General features: G+C 44.3%; 1 protein-coding gene across 1 annotated transcript in view; it reads right to left on the reverse strand.

Annotated features, from left to right (window-relative positions):
- The window catches only part of SLC3A1 (solute carrier family 3 member 1), a 118,687-nt gene that overhangs the window by 59,446 nt on the left and 43,492 nt on the right, over positions 1-15,749 (reverse strand). The window contains exons 2-4 of the mRNA XM_086927793.1: positions 5,211-5,390; positions 4,910-5,064; positions 3,701-3,826 (exon numbers count right to left, since the gene is read on the reverse strand). Of these exons, the coding sequence (XP_086783919.1) occupies positions 3,701-3,826; positions 4,910-5,064; positions 5,211-5,390 (461 nt within the window). The remainder of the gene's footprint in view (positions 1-3,700; positions 3,827-4,909; positions 5,065-5,210; positions 5,391-15,749) is intronic.

Consider the following 15,749-nt stretch of genomic DNA (forward strand, 5'->3'; position numbering starts at 1 on the left):
CAACGGAGTACATGTACCGCAATCGCAGGTCCTACCACTCCCTAAACATCCAGATGGTCTGCAATGCTAAGACATACATCACGGACATAGTGGCACAGTACCCGGGGAGTACGCATGACTCATTCATATTCCGGCACAGCGGCCTCCACACACGACTGGCCAGGGGAGACTTTGGGGAAGGACACCTACTTGGTAAGTACACTTTGCCCACAATGTCACACTGCGATGAAGTAGCTGCGCTGCACAGGCACTCACCCTCTGCTCCTCTCATTCAGGTGACAGTGGCTACGCCCTGCGTGAATACCTCTTCAACCCATACCTCAACCCTGCTACACCACAGCAATGGCGTTACAACGTATCACACATACGCACAAGGAATTGCATTGAGAGGACTTTTGGGCTACTGAAGAGCAGATTCCGCATACTTCACAAGACAGGTGGGGCCATGTACTACAGTCCTGATGTGTGCTGCCGCATTGTGGCTGTGTGTGCAATACTACACAACATTGCTAGCAAGCGCCGGATACCTGTAGACATCTCTGGCAGTGAGTCGGAAGGGGACGACCGGCTACCTCCACATGTGCGCCATGCACGCGGGGAGAACCCAGCTGAAGGCCACAGACGCCGCAACCACATCACAATGAACAGTTTCTAGTGCACCCTCTCCCCTCACCCAACAAATCACAATTGCATGCAAATTGAAATAATGACAGAACGCCAATGTGTGATGCTATAATAAATATTATTGTTTGATTCACAATAATAGTGCAAGTTGCCATCCTTCCTATGCAATCAGTATTGCCCCATACTTCTGCGTCCAAAACACAGGGCAGGCTTATAGTGTCAGCCTGTGCCTGTAAAAGTACATTTTTGTCAGGTGCACCTCCGGTGCGAAGCACCCAAGCGCCTCTCCGGCTCATCCTCTGCCAACGCACATGACCCTGCAGTGGGCCTGGTGCTACGTCGTAACACCGCTACCTGTGAGGCAGACTGGCTGCTCACACTTGAGGTGCCCTCGCTGGCATCGTCCCCCCCGACATTGCCAGGTACAGCGGGATGGAGTGCCATAACGGCAGTGGTGAGGTGCTCTAATACTCTGGCCACATCATCGCAGCATTGGATTAGCTGCTGCTGCTGCGCCAGGGACCGTCACGATAGCTGCGACGTGGCATTCCCGATCACGTAGTTCGATCTAGTGTATGCCGACAGCCGCGTCAGTAGCTGCCGGTGGCAGCGGCGGGCGGTGTTGCACTGTGATATCAGTGCAGCAGTGTTGGCCTCCATGGCTGCCGTCATGCATGCTATCCGCTCAGCCACATTTGCCACATTGCGGCCTATATTGTGTAGCTGCATCTGTATGGCCCCTTGCCGGCGTGCCTGCAGCTGGTGAATGCGTAGCATTCTACGCTCTACGCTCATGCTCGGCAAGCGCACTTCCATCCCCCTCCTGGCGCTGTGTGCATTGTTCTGCAGGCGAGCCCTGCCATGCCTGCTCTGCTGGCTGGCCACAGTGGGTGGGCGCTGTGTCACCGCTGTCGCTGGAGCAGATGTGGAGGCTCCAGCTGCTGGTGGCCTGGCTGCAGGGGTAGGTGGTGCGCCTGATGGTAGAGGCGCAGATGCAGGTGGACTGGCTGCAGGGGTAGGTAGTGCGCCTGATGGTAGAGGCGCAGATGCAGGTGGCCTGGCTGCAGCGGTAGGTGTTGTGCCTGTTGGTGCAGGCTGTGTTGGTGACGGCACCTCCTCGGCATCCAGTGGTTGCTCATCGATCAGCAGCCTGTCACTGTCGCTGCTGTCTGCGCCACCTGTGAGGGGAAGTGGACGTTCATTAGTTGCATGTATCTGTCACACGTGCAGTTGCTACATGCATGCTGGCTGACATTCCCTGACTGGCTGTGGCATTGCGTACTTTGGGACCTGTCTGGCTGCATTGGGGTACTTGTACATTGTGGGCAGACTACATGTCCCACAATGCTTTAGGGCATTACCTAATGTGCACGGATGGCATGACTTTGGAACATTATGGGAGGCTATAGGGTCATGGCCATTGATAGGGGACAGGGTCGCAGTCGCATGCCACTTACCTTGGCTCTCTTGGGTGGGGCGGGAGGAGTCCAATCTGGTGACCCCAATGCACGCCTCGGGCTCCAACGTGTCTTCGACGCGGTCCTCCATGGGGGTGTTGGGAGGGACTGTAGGTCCTCCCCCTCCAGTGGCCAGGGTCTCGCCCAGCCTCTCGCCCACCTTCTCTTTGGCACAACCTCGGAGGTCGTACCACCTTTTCTTTAGTTCCTCCAAGGACCTGTGTGCCATGCCCACGGAGTTCACTGTGGCCGCTATCCCGACCCAGATTCGCCTTTTCTCCTGCTCAGGCACCCTCCTTGATTCTCGGCCAAACAGTTTAGAGTGGTTCTCCACCACACCTTCGATGAGGTGCTCCAACTCCTGTTCGGAGAACTTCAGTTTTCTCTTGCGCCCGGTGTTGCTGGGCCCTGGAACAGCCTCCTCTGCCATAGCTGCAGTGGGATAGGGTGTGGATTCTCAAGATTGCAGGTGTCCTGGTAGGAGCTGAGTTGTTTGCTGCCTCGAGGTCTGCCTCACTGTTGAGAATGGGGGTGGGAACTGGCTGCTTCCTGGTTGTGATGTCATCACTGTGCTCGAAATGCGACTTCCCATTTTCCCGATCTCGCGATTTTGCGATCTCGCATTTTGCGATCTCGCAATTAGCGATATCGCTATTTGCGATATCGCAAATCCAACACGGATGTTGCTGAAAATAGCAATTATTCTGCGATTCCCGTAACTCGCAATCGCTTTTTGCGGCCGCGTGCGAATCGCATTTTTTTCTCGGTAAATTTCATGAATACCGATCTGCGATTTCTAAATTGCGATTCGCTGTTAATCGCAATTTGAAAATCGCAGATTTCGGTTTTCATGAATCAGGCTGCATATGTCTATATGTCTCGCCTAGTGTTTCAGCGCATGCGCTGCAACGCTAGGCGAGACCTTTAAAGGAATTGAAGGCACTTCATTGGACCGGCCGTTTAAAGAATAGTACAGCTAGCAAATTATTGTTGGCCCTGCCTTTCAATGAAAAATAAATCGAAACGCGCCTGCCCGCCTGTTAAAAAAACATGTAATGGTTAAAAAAAAAAGAACAGGATACCCAGTTTAAAGAAACTGAAATCAACAGCCCTTCAATGGACAAAATTCAAAACAACAAACAACACTTAAATGGACAGTGCTCTACTGGACAGGCCCTTTAAAAAGCATTTTCAATACCAGTTCTCGGAGCAGGCTCTTTAGCCAAATAGGAATGAGCATTGTAAACAAACTGTTTCACTACAAAAAAAAGAAGGTAGCTCTACACAGGATCTCACATTTGAACTAAAAAGTACAAGAAAGGGGACGTCTCTGGGCAGTCCCTTACAAGAAAAATTGTTCTGAATTGTCTTTAGAAACCATTAACCTCATATCTTTATCACCTCAACTCTGCATTTGCTACAGATAGTTGTTGCTAAAAATACACCGTTATATTTTAAAATTGAATAATATTGGCTACGTTCCAGTGAAAACTCAATTTCAAACTCCATTATACTTTGTAAATTTATATGAATGTATGGAATGCTACAAACACTGTACATAAAGGACAGGGGTTCACGCCATAAAACACATTCTAAAAGAACTGTGAAAAAAGACTTACTTTAATTTCTGCTTGCACATCAGGGTTGCGGATATTTAAGTCTGGCTGTTCTTTGAGAAACTGGTGGAAATAGCATTGTTTTCTTGCGTCATCATACTGCCATGAGGAGTTACCATAAAAACTGACCTGGTCGCAGGAATTACAAAACAACTTTGTTAGCACAGATAGAAAATGTCTTTTGTTCAAATTACAGGATATCTGTATTGTAGCGACCCATAACAGGGGCACCAAAACACCCCCTTGTGAAAAGCATTTATACTGGGTACTCCCACTGTTTTTTCTGCCAGTTTTTGCAGATAGAAGCTTTGAATGGGGAGTAACACATGCAAACAAAATATTGTAGTCATTATTACTGCTGTCACTGTAGTTTCCATGGGCAAGTACCTGGTAGTACTTTCCCATAGGAGGCAACACAATTTGTGCTTAGCTCCCAACAGGCATTAGTCTTGCCTAGACGGAAATCCTATTTGCTGCACTGATTAGGCATCTTCAGGAATGCTCTGAATGTCCCGGGATATTTTTGGAGCTAATATGTGCTGTAGGATACCAATGACTGTACCATATTAGTAGGTAGAATTGGGCACCCCATTAGTAATAGAAATTTGAGATAGGCAAAGCTATTTTGAAAATGCAAAAATTAGAAATACGTAGTTTACAATATTTTTTGTGTGTCTATTGCTTTGTTTATAATTTGCAAGGTTTCACAGAATTTGCTCATAGTCATGCTAGAACCAGAAATTATGTAAGCAAATTCAACAACTTTTTAGAATTTGAAAGATATTGATTTCATCCGACATACGTTTGTTTGTACTCTTTACCAGCTTGAGAAAGGCGTTTTCTTTCACGTAATTTTCAGTTGTAGATACTTTGGCGCTGCAGGCCACATGTCAGCCATTCTAAAATGATTTGATCGAAGCCTATCTCTTCTACATGCTGCACATCTAAAATCATGGGGTTCCCTATGAACTTTAACTTTTTTCTCTCTCTTAGATGCTGTGGCCTGTTACTATGTTAAAATGAATATTCACAACCAATGGCTCGTGAAAGCATTTAAAATTGCAAAAAAAGGGCAGGTGAAAGATAGAGGATATTATACAACCCCAAACATGCTTGCCCTGTATAATTATGACATTATATAATCTTCTTTCAAATGTGCAATTTGGGGAAGCTATTGATGACTTCAATTATTCAAGTGAATGATATATTTACCCAGTTATTAGGAGGTGTGGCTTCAGTTCCCCCAGCAGTGCAGTTGTGCCAGATGTAATAATCTGTGTATTTTCCTGTCCGATTCCTACTTAGTTGAAACCAGTTGTGTTTATCGCTTGTGTGATTTGGTATCAAATCCATCACCAACTTCAACCCTGCAAATAAAAGAGAATGATGAGACTGTATTGTGGCAAGGAAACATTCATGTTTAAAAGGGCATTGACAGATGAGCGACATCACATATCCTTTTTGACTGCTTCTGGAAAGTGATTGGTGTGTTCCTAATTCTGTTCAACCATACCTTTATCGTGCATGGCAGCAATCAAGTTGTCAAAATCTTTCATGGTTCCAAAAGTTGGATCAATCGCCCTGAAGTCATCCACTGCATACCGGAAATCTTTAATAGAAGATTGATAAAAAGGGGCGATCCAAACCGTCTTTATGTTCAGGTATTGGAAATGTTCCAATTTTTCTTGAATGCCTGAAAAAAGTGAGATGTTGACTAACAAACCACCAAGCATGTTATCGCAGTAATCATTATTTTCAGCACATTTACTATACAGGACCAATAAATACTGCAGAGTTAGCTGGTTGGGCGGATATACATTTCAGTTATGACACATGGCTGAGGTGGGCAAACATTTTTCATACATGAACAATTCTGAGGGTTGGGATGCACACCATTTTGTTTCATAGATGGTCCATACTTTCTCCATTAATCAAAGAATGCGTGCAGACTGGTGTGCATTTGCCCAAATGGCACCAAGTGAACAACGAGTTCGGGGCAAACATTTTTGCCAAAAAGTAAATAGGGCACAATCTATTATATTGATTTAGTAAGTCTGTGGCGTTGTATTAAAAAACATATCAAAGTCTGAAAGGGAGAAGCCAGAAAAATAAAATACCCTCCCTTTTGATCCATGTCCCAAATAGCTCTGAGCGAGCGGTTGAGGCAAGCAAATCAGCAATTGTTTTAGAGATTGCTCCCCATCCTTCTTTGTTTTTTTACTTTGTGTCCTATTCATCCACTATCCATACTTCCTTCTTGTTATACATCTTTCTCTCTATCCATTCATACATCTTACCTTCCTTCTTTTCTTCCTTTCATCATGTCTTTTCTCTCCATCTTTCTCCCAATCATCCATCCATCCATCCTCTCTGTCCATCCCTTAATTCATTCATCCATCCATCCTCCATCCTTCTCACCACCTCCCCTTCTAACCAACGCTCCTTCTCAACCTTCTACTGCAAGAGGTCATATTTATGAGCTTCATGGAGACCAGGATCTTCTAACAACTACTTAAATGTTTCATTTTACACAGAACTGAGCAGTGGCAACCGCACCCGCTCAAGCTGCGAAAGTGGGGTGTTAATGACGCCCCTGAAAGTCTGCACTGCAGAGCCTTGAGACAAAAGGTCACTGTCAGACTTGGCCCTTTCCCCAAAATTTTTCGCCTTTTATTTCCCTTTTAAATCAGAATGCCCTCATGGTAACAACAATGTATAGGCCTTGTGTAGTGAGGAAAGCCCTGTGTACTGTGAAACTGATGTTAAGATGCAGGTGTCTTATACCCCTAACATGGCTGCCACTGACCACTGCTGCTGCAGCGGGGTTTAGTGGGCGCATTCTAGTGGCTATGGCCTGGCTGGAACCCTCCAAACAATGTATCAACTTAGCCTGCCAGCCTGCCCACAGGTAGAATGGTGGAACCTCCTAGAACCCCCTGGAACCTTCTGGAACAGGTGAGGTGACACCAACTGCCACTGCCAACTGTCAACTGGCACTGTATAAGGAAAGGAAGGTAAACTTTCCTGTCAGAGTGACTGAGGGGAAGACCTGGGGAAGAACCTACGCAGGAGGATAGGCAGTGAGGGTCAGGACAGGGACTTATGATACTGGAAGAGACAGGGCCTAGGAGCTGCCTTTCAAGTGTTGAGGTATCCTGTACCCCCCCCCCCCTCTGACCTAGCCCCGCGGCAGGGAACCCCCAGGGACCACTTGAGGGGATTGGCTGAGGAGATCTAACACCAGCCACCAACTTAACCCCCTTCACGGAAACAAGAAACCAAAGGGCGCAAGAAACATTACGCCAACAAGAAACTAAGCTTCTATTTACAAAGGCGCAAGAAACATCACGCCAAGAAGAAACTAAGCCTCTATTTACAAGGGCGCAAGAAACCTAAAGCGCTAAGAAGAAATTAAATCATCACAGGACTTTTGAAGAAGCAAACAGGTATTGGCGCGGTACTGACCCTGCGTTTCCTGATGTCACCTGGGGTCTCCCTTGCTAACCTGCTACTGGGGTGTCACCTGTCCTGTATATCTAGCGCTGCCCTTGCTGACCCTGTGAAGAGCGCTGAAGTAATGGAGGGGGTTGCTGCCTTCCGAAGCGCTATATTTGCCTGAACTGCAGCACCCTGAACTGAATGTTATTAGACCTGCTGGTCTTGCCCCCCACCTCGTGTGGGCCAAAGCGCTATAGCCCTGCACCCTGCTGTCTGTGAAGCGCTAGAATCCTGGGCGTGATTCCTGCCTGAAGCGCTATATTCTGTGGTGCCCTTCAGCAGCGCTACCTGGAATGAACTGTCTGCCGAGCGCTACCTCTGCTGTGAATTGCCTGCTACATCGTAGCGCTGTGAATCCTGAAAAGCGCTATCCCCCTGAAGCGCTGTGTCACCAAGAACTTCTGTGGCTCTAGAAGTTGCTGCCTTCTGAAGCGCTGACTCCCTGCTCCCCCAACGCTCCCTTGCTGTCCCTGTGAAGAGCGCTGAGGTACTGAAGGGGGTTGCTGCCTTGTGAAGTGCTGTACCTGCAGGGTGCTATTATCTAAACCTGATTGCCTGCTGAAGCGCTGTCCCCAGCATTGCCTGTGGCCAAGTACTGTCATGTGAGGAACTGAGGTAGTGCCCAGGGAAGCGCTGTAATTTCACTCCAAGCGCTTTCTTGAATGTCCCATAGAAGCGCTGTAATTGTGCCTCCAAGCGCTCTCTTGTAGGCCCCAGAGAAACGCTGTATTTATGACCTTAGGTGCACACCTGTTGGCCCCTATGTGCCTCTAGTGACGTGGAGGCCATTAAGTTACTGTTTATGCCTGAGGACAGGCTTGCCATTCATTAACTGTTTGGGCCCTGGTTCCGGCGTAGGCCTAAAGACATACTGAGTTCACCTGCGATGGCTTAGCCCTGCATAGGGGAGTCCAAGGCATAGTAAAATGCTCATTGAGAATGCTTTACTGAATTGCTTATTGAAATGTTCTCCTTAATTAACAGAAATGTTTTACTAGTCTAAAGCAAGGCCTGTGCTTGCTTAATGAGATGTTGCTCTCTAGCAATGAGTAATGTTCTATTTATAAAAATTACTTAATGAAATGCCTATGCCTGATTCCTTCCCTGTAATGTTTACTCCTGATTAGGGGGATGTTACCTATGATTGGGGAAGAGTTTTGAAGTGGTTATTCCTGCTTGGAACCAGGATTATTCTGAACTATAGAAGTTTTATTACACCCCTGCCCCAGTGTTATAACCTCTACTTATTTACAGGATTACTCTTGGGTGCTGAAAGGTTTATGCCTGCTTAATGTAGGAATTAGAATGTTGATTCTGGCCTGGGGGTGGAAACGCTAACAGCTGCATAATGAACTGTGACTGCTGGATAATGAAATATTTATTCATGTTGGTTGAAAGGTGGAGCACATGCCCACAGTTATGGAGTGAGATGCTCCTTGCTTTAAAGAAATGTTTTCATTTACTAAAAGGCTTTACATGCATAAACCAAGTCTTCTAAGCTCAGGCTTGCCTGTTAAAAATGGTTAATTTTGCCCTAAGGGATGTTTATTCTTATGAAATGATTTCTCCCACTGAGTGCCATATTTAGTGAAAGCCTACCGTTACTCATTTGCTTGTTTACTGCTGTATAAGGAAACATTATTTCTTTCCAGACAAGATTACTGAAATGTACTGATGGGAAGCTTTTAAGGAGATAGATATTCATGTTGAAACGTTTACCCCTACTTCACTAAAGGTGTTAACCCCTTCCATGCTGGGCCGTTTCCGCCGCTGTGCGGTAAACAAAAGAACAGGGCGGAGCCGTGACGAACCCCAGCCGTCATCAGCACACGAGCGCCGCAGAGCGTGACGGCTGGGGTTCGTCACCAGCATGGAAGGGGTTAATCCGGCTGAAGGAATGGCTAACGCAATGCCTATCCAGGGTTTCTGAAATGGGCATATTTACAATGAAAAGGTTACGTAAACTGTTGAACTGCCTAATGCTTATTCTTACTAGGAGTGTTACCTAGAAGGGTTATTCCTGATTAAGGCAACAGTTAAACCTGCACAAGGGGATATTTATTTATTTTGCAATGTTTCCCCTAGTTAGTGCTGGCTAATGCAAGGGTTATCTGGGCCCAATGAGAAGTTCTCCAAAAGGGATGCCCATCCTTGCTATATGGAATATTTATTCTTAGTGAAATGTTTTCGCCTCTTTAGTGCTGCATATATTTACTGAAACCTACAGTTATTTATTCACCTATTTATGGTTGGTGAAACATGGGTGAAATACCCGCAGGAACAAATGCAATGTCATTTGGTTGTTTCTTTAATGTATTTTTACAGGTGCTGTCAAGAAGCAAGGCGAAGGACAGGCCTGTGTTTTACTAAAAATGTATTTATCTAACTAATATTTATTGATCCAATATTTAATATTTATTGCAGATCGGATATTTATTCATTCAATATTGATTGCAAGTTTTGAGACACATGTATTCTAAATGAATTTATGATTTCCCTGATCCTGCTCTATCTATCTATCTGATTATTTATCTTAATACAAATCACTTGTTTTTATACAAGCTCTGGAGTGGAGTCATTTATTGCGTGCCCAGGTTTCTGTCTCAGTGTGAGTGTGTGCTGCATGATCGCTTAACACATGTGCTTTCGGATGCCTACCCGCTCGTGCCATGCTACCCTCGGGGACTGGTGACCCCAGTTCCAACAGTCACATTTTGCATCTGAGCATGAGAAAACCAAGCCACTCCTGGGGCTCAGGAATAAAAACAGTCTGGAGATTCGTGGGCTGCTCATTGTATTATACTAGCCTTCCATTAACCCATCAGAATAGGACTCTGTGGTTAGATCATTCTGATTAAATGCAAGGTAGGCATTCAAAATGGCGCTCACACTTTCAGTCATCCTGTGATTGACAGTTTGGGACAAGATGGCCCAGTTGGCAATATTGCAGCATTTATTGGCCAGCTGCCTGTGAGTGTGGGCATGGAAAAGAGTCCTCAAAATAGCGTTTTCGCCCAGTGATTAGCTTCTGCTGCCCGCAGGCACAAAAAGTCAACACTCCTACGTATGGACACGTTTTATTGCTGCTATCTATATCTACTATGTAATATGTAACTACACTAGGATAGCAGTTGTCTTGAGGTAAGGTATTGTAACACCTGAACGCCATGCTACCTGAAAGTTGGAGATATTATCTGACAGCCTTCTCACTTGTTTGGGACTTTGGCTTTACTTATGCCTCAAAGCAGTATTAAAATATGCTAAAACCTAATGGAGGTATTATGTAACATGAGCTGGTATGTGAGAAGGAGACTTGCTGACTTTGTGATTGGTTGTACTGCCAGCCTTAATATTCAGAAATAGCTTTTTGCATCTTTGCTGTTCGCTTTTAGCAGAATTTGTTCTTTTCATTGGTTTGACACTGGTGGAAATATCCTGCCCTTAGAGAAATTATTCAGGTCAGGCAGTGCCTTGCCTGCTGACAGCAGGTTTTATTTAGTAAACCTCTATTGTCTTTCACATGTCTGCCTGAAATGATTTATTGAATGAAGCTGTCTGGAGAGGAAATATTTCCACTTGCGTAGCACAGTAAGTCTGGAGTAACGCAAGTCTCTGCCTTACATCACTCTGCCCTGGGAAAGCATTCCATGGATGGAGAAGGAGAATGGGTGTTCCCACGCATCCACCCATGGTTCATGGCACATTTCCAGATTTACTAACAAAGTAAACCTGGGTATGCATCAAAATGGTACGCCTTCACAGGGGTGGCATAACAAGAAAAAATATGTTTATTTCCCCTTCTTTTTCCTCTTTCTGCAGCATACATAGAAAGAGGAGAAAGCCTCAGAGGAGTGTTTTCGTGCAAAACGCTGTCCCTTCCTGCAGAAAAACAGTTCTGTCTGCAACGTAGCCATCCTTGCGCCATGGTGCAAATGTTGCTGATTTTTAGTTTTTTTCCTGCATGGTCCCACAGGGTCCCTACCCCCTTATATATTTTTTCATTTTACATTTCAGGACAGGGAACTGAGTATGGCTGTCAAAACAGTTTTCTTATGTTGTTGGCAGCCAATGAGAGCACTCGCTGCAGTAGGAAACTGACTCCTGTGGGAGCGAGATGACCTAAGGAAAATAGCGCTCTCTGAGCCAATCAGAACGCTCTGTTTTTGAATTGGCGCTACTGCAAGAGTCTCTCTCGAGGCTCTCTCGGACCTAACCATCCAGATATCTATATTTATTTTAACATTAAGTTTTCAAAAACTACTAAACAGATTTACACTAAATCACAGAAAGTACAATCTGCTAGATGAGATCTAGGTTACTGTTAAATTTGGTGTAATTCCGTTCAGCAGTTTTTGCTTCTTCCATTCTTAAAGAAGTCTATGAAAAATGCATTTTTGGATAGGACCCCCTTTTTTCTCAGCCACCGCTTGACAAATCACCACAAAACTTTCCATGCACATACTAGCTAAAAAGTAGTACCTTTTTGGAAAGATTCATGGACATTTCTCAAATGGACCAACATTATTTTCAACACTAAAAAACTTTTTAGATGGAACAGCTGACCTAACTATAACTACATCTACAACAACTCAGTGGTGACTTCCACTGGGTTTTATATATATATATATTCAATGAAAAAACCATAGGTTTCAGGCCTTATATAGTTAGGAATTAGCATTTAAAAAACAATTGAAATTCACTCAATAAACTATAAGTTTTAGGGGTGTTATAGTTAGCTGGACATTTCACTCATACAAAACCATTGAAATTGCTCCTTTATAGTTAGTTGGACTAACTATATTTCGTGCACCCGCAATCCACTGCTGATGATGTCACATATTACATCATTCATGACATGGTCAGTGACATCACTTTGCCTTGGGGTCCTTGTGGGACATATATATATATCACGCTCGTTTGTCACCGTTTGGAAACAGGAAAAGGCACTCACAGGGCTTACTGCAAATAGGGTTTATTCCGTGGACGCAAACATGAAAAAGACGCATTTCGCCTATGGCTTAGTCTCGTATTTCATAAAAGCCGCCATTGAAACATTCTCTTTTAAACTATTGGTTGTTACACAAGTCACATGATGTTAATGTGTCAACAAAGTCAAGGAGGGACTTCGGCGTATCTTATTTGGCCACCATCTTATCACTGTAAAAAAACAGCCTGAACATAGCTTAACAGTTCAACAGATATACATTACTGATATTATTTCTAGTGATTATTAATTACTAGATAACATTAGCAAGTGACAGTTATCATGCCGTGTATCGGCAGAGTTTATGCTGTAAAACTATAACTCAGCCGTGTATCGGCTTAGCCCTCCTATTTGAGACAACAGTACTTCTACAATTCATATGACAATAATAGTTTAAAAACATGCAGCGCAGAGATTCTGTTTCTTAATCTCCTAAATGGACCAACATCTCCTCACACATGTTGAGTCCATTCGGAGTTTTTGTTCCCAAATCAATTATATACCTAGATTCCAGTCTTCTGAGCTTCCTGACTCTATCTCCACCTCTGACTTGTGCTGGTACATGATCTAGACCAAAATACGCAACAGATCCCTGTTGCTGTTATGCTTCTCAACAAAATGTCTCGCTACCGGGTAATTTACATCACCTTTAGCAATTGCCCTCATGTGCTCTAATATTCTCAGTTTCACAGAGTTGATTGTACTGCCTATATAGCAGAGGCCACACGGGCACTGTAGACAATACACCACATAATTGGTCTGACATGTGAGATATTTAGAAATGGGTCTCGGTCTAGATAGTCCAGCTACTTGGTAAGTCAATGTTCTTTTGCTGTTTATACAAGTCTTACATTTGCTGCAGGGATAAAATCCCCTAAGCTCCCTTAGGGTCCCAGATTTCTTACTCTCTGCATGCAAATGGCTCTGCACCAATTCATCTTTTATTGACCGTGCCCTCCTGAAAGTGATGAGAGGAGCAGGTGGAATATCGCCTCCAATCACACTGTCAGTCTTTAGGATATGCCAATTGCGCTTCAGTATAGTTCTTAAATCATTGGCATTGTCAGAAAAGGTAGTAATCATTCTGAAACTGTTGTTACTCTCCTTAGCCTTTTCTTGTTTTTTCTGATTAGTCAGGATATTTTTCCTAGCTAATTTTCTCACTCTGTTCAGAGTATCTGATAGAAATTTCTCATTATAACCTCTTTTGAGGAATCTATCAATACTTTCGCTAGCAGCCCTCTCAAAATCCTCCTCCGTTGTGCTGTTCCGCTTCATTCTGAGCAATTCCCCATACGGGATGTTCCTCACCAGACCTGGTGGATGATTACTAGAGGCGTGGAGGGTTAAGTTACCCGCTGTGGGTTTGCGAAAGAGAGATTTAATTTTGGAAAAGGTGATGGACAGAGTTTCTGAATGATGCAGAATACTCCTACCCAGTCAAGAGATCAGGGCTTGATCCATCACCATTTTTTAGCTCACTGCACCATCCCAGCTCAGAACCTGGCTACATGCAAATTAGTTTGTTCCTGTCCCAGTGCATGATGGGAACAGGGCAGACCAAACTACCAAGCCAATTCTTCACCATAAAGGAGACAAGCTACCGGGGACCGGTTTCTGGCATTTCAGCCGTCATCGGCCCGGCTTGCATGAATCCTGATGGTGCAATGAGCTAGGGACTCACGTCTGAGTATACCCTCCCACACTTAGTGTGGATAAAATCAATTTTGGAAAAGGTGATGGACAGAGTTTCTGAATGATGCAGAATACTCCTACCCAGTCAAGAGATCAGGGCTTGATCCATCACCATTTTTTAGCTCACTGCACCATCCCAGCTCGGAACCTGGCTACATGCAAATTAGTCTGTTCCTGTCACAGTGCATGATGGGAACAGGGCAGACCAACTACCAAGCCAATTCTTCACCAGAAAGGAGACAAGCTACCGGGGACCGGTTTCTGGCATTTCCATCACCTTTTCCAAAATTGATTTTATCCACACTAGTGTGGGAGGGTATACTCAGACGTGAGTCCCTAGCTCATTGCACCATCAGGATTCAAGCAAGCCGGGCCGACGACGGCTGAAATGCCAGAAACCGGTCCCCGGAAGCTTGTCTCCTTCCCAGGATAAGAATTGGCTTGGTAGTTTGGTTTGCCCTGTTCCCATCATGCACTGGGACAGGAACACACTAATTTGCATATAGCCAGGTTCTGAGCTGGGATGGTGCAGTGAGCTAAAAAACGGTGATGGATCAACGCCTGATCTCTTGACTGGGTAGGAGTATTCTGCATCATTCAGAAACTCTGTCCATCACCTTTTCCAAAATTAATTTGCGAAAGACAGATACATGTATGGAATTATTTACTACCCTGATCTGAAGATCTAAATAGTTAACCGTGTCTGTGCTGATGTCACCACTGAATTCCAAATTGATCACATTCTTATTCATGCATCTAATGAAATTGGATGCCTCCTCACTTGATCCATCCCACACAATGCACAAATTGTCGATATACCTATACCAGGCAATGACCGTATTCATTTGCATCTCACCTGGCGACCTGGACACCTGCTCCTCCCACCAGCCTACGAACAAGTTCGCGTAGCTGGGCGCAAAGCAGGTGCCCATCGCCGTGCCAGATACCTGGTGGTAGTAATTGTTATCAAAAAAAAATAATTGTTTTTTAAACAAAATTCTGTGAATTGTAACAACATTTGATTATGTTCAGCAAATTTCATCGGTTTCTTTTGCAAAAAATGTGACACTGCCCCCAAACCATGTTCATGTTGTATCAATTATAGTTTTACAGCATAAACTTTGCCGATACACAGCATGATAACTGTCACTTGTTAATGTTATCTAGTAATTAATAATCACTAGAAATATTATCAGTAATGTATATCTGTTGAACTGTTAAGCTATGTTCAGGCTGGTTTTTACAGTGATAAGATGGCGGCCAAATGAGATACGCCGAAGTCCCTCCTTGACTTTGTTGACACATTAACATCATGTGACTTGTGTAACAACCAATAGTTTAAAAGAGAATGTTTGAATGGCGGCTTTTATGAAATACGAGACTAAGCCATAGGCGAAACGCGTCTTTTTCATGTTTGCGTCCTCTGACTTTTTTTTGGGAAAATCTTTATTAACATGAAGATATCAGTGACATATATAATATCGCAGAAGGATGCAAATTGCTCTTACTTCACAGTAGACAGGTATTACAATATGGTGATGCGTGTTCGAACATGCAGTGAATATAGTTCCAATAGTTACATAGAGTCATAGCAGCAATTGGTCTCAGTACAGTATTTGGAATGATACTAATCCGTCTCAGTTCTAACTAAAGTATCCCCTTCTATACATAACTCCATGTTCAGCCATGTGTGTAAGTCTTTTTACAGATATGAATAAGAAAAAAAAAAAAGAAAAAGGTCAAGAAAATCAACGTATTTGTCATCGTGTAACATGTATCTCCTGTACACCCCCACAGCCAGCAGCCATTTAGGTTATTCACAATTCGGTACCTGAACAAGCATAGTCGTGTGACAGCTCGGTACATGAAGAACTA

This window comes from Lissotriton vulgaris, chromosome 6, assembly GCF_964263255.1.
Source record: "Lissotriton vulgaris chromosome 6, aLisVul1.2, whole genome shotgun sequence".
Lineage (NCBI taxonomy): Eukaryota > Metazoa > Chordata > Amphibia > Caudata > Salamandridae > Lissotriton > Lissotriton vulgaris.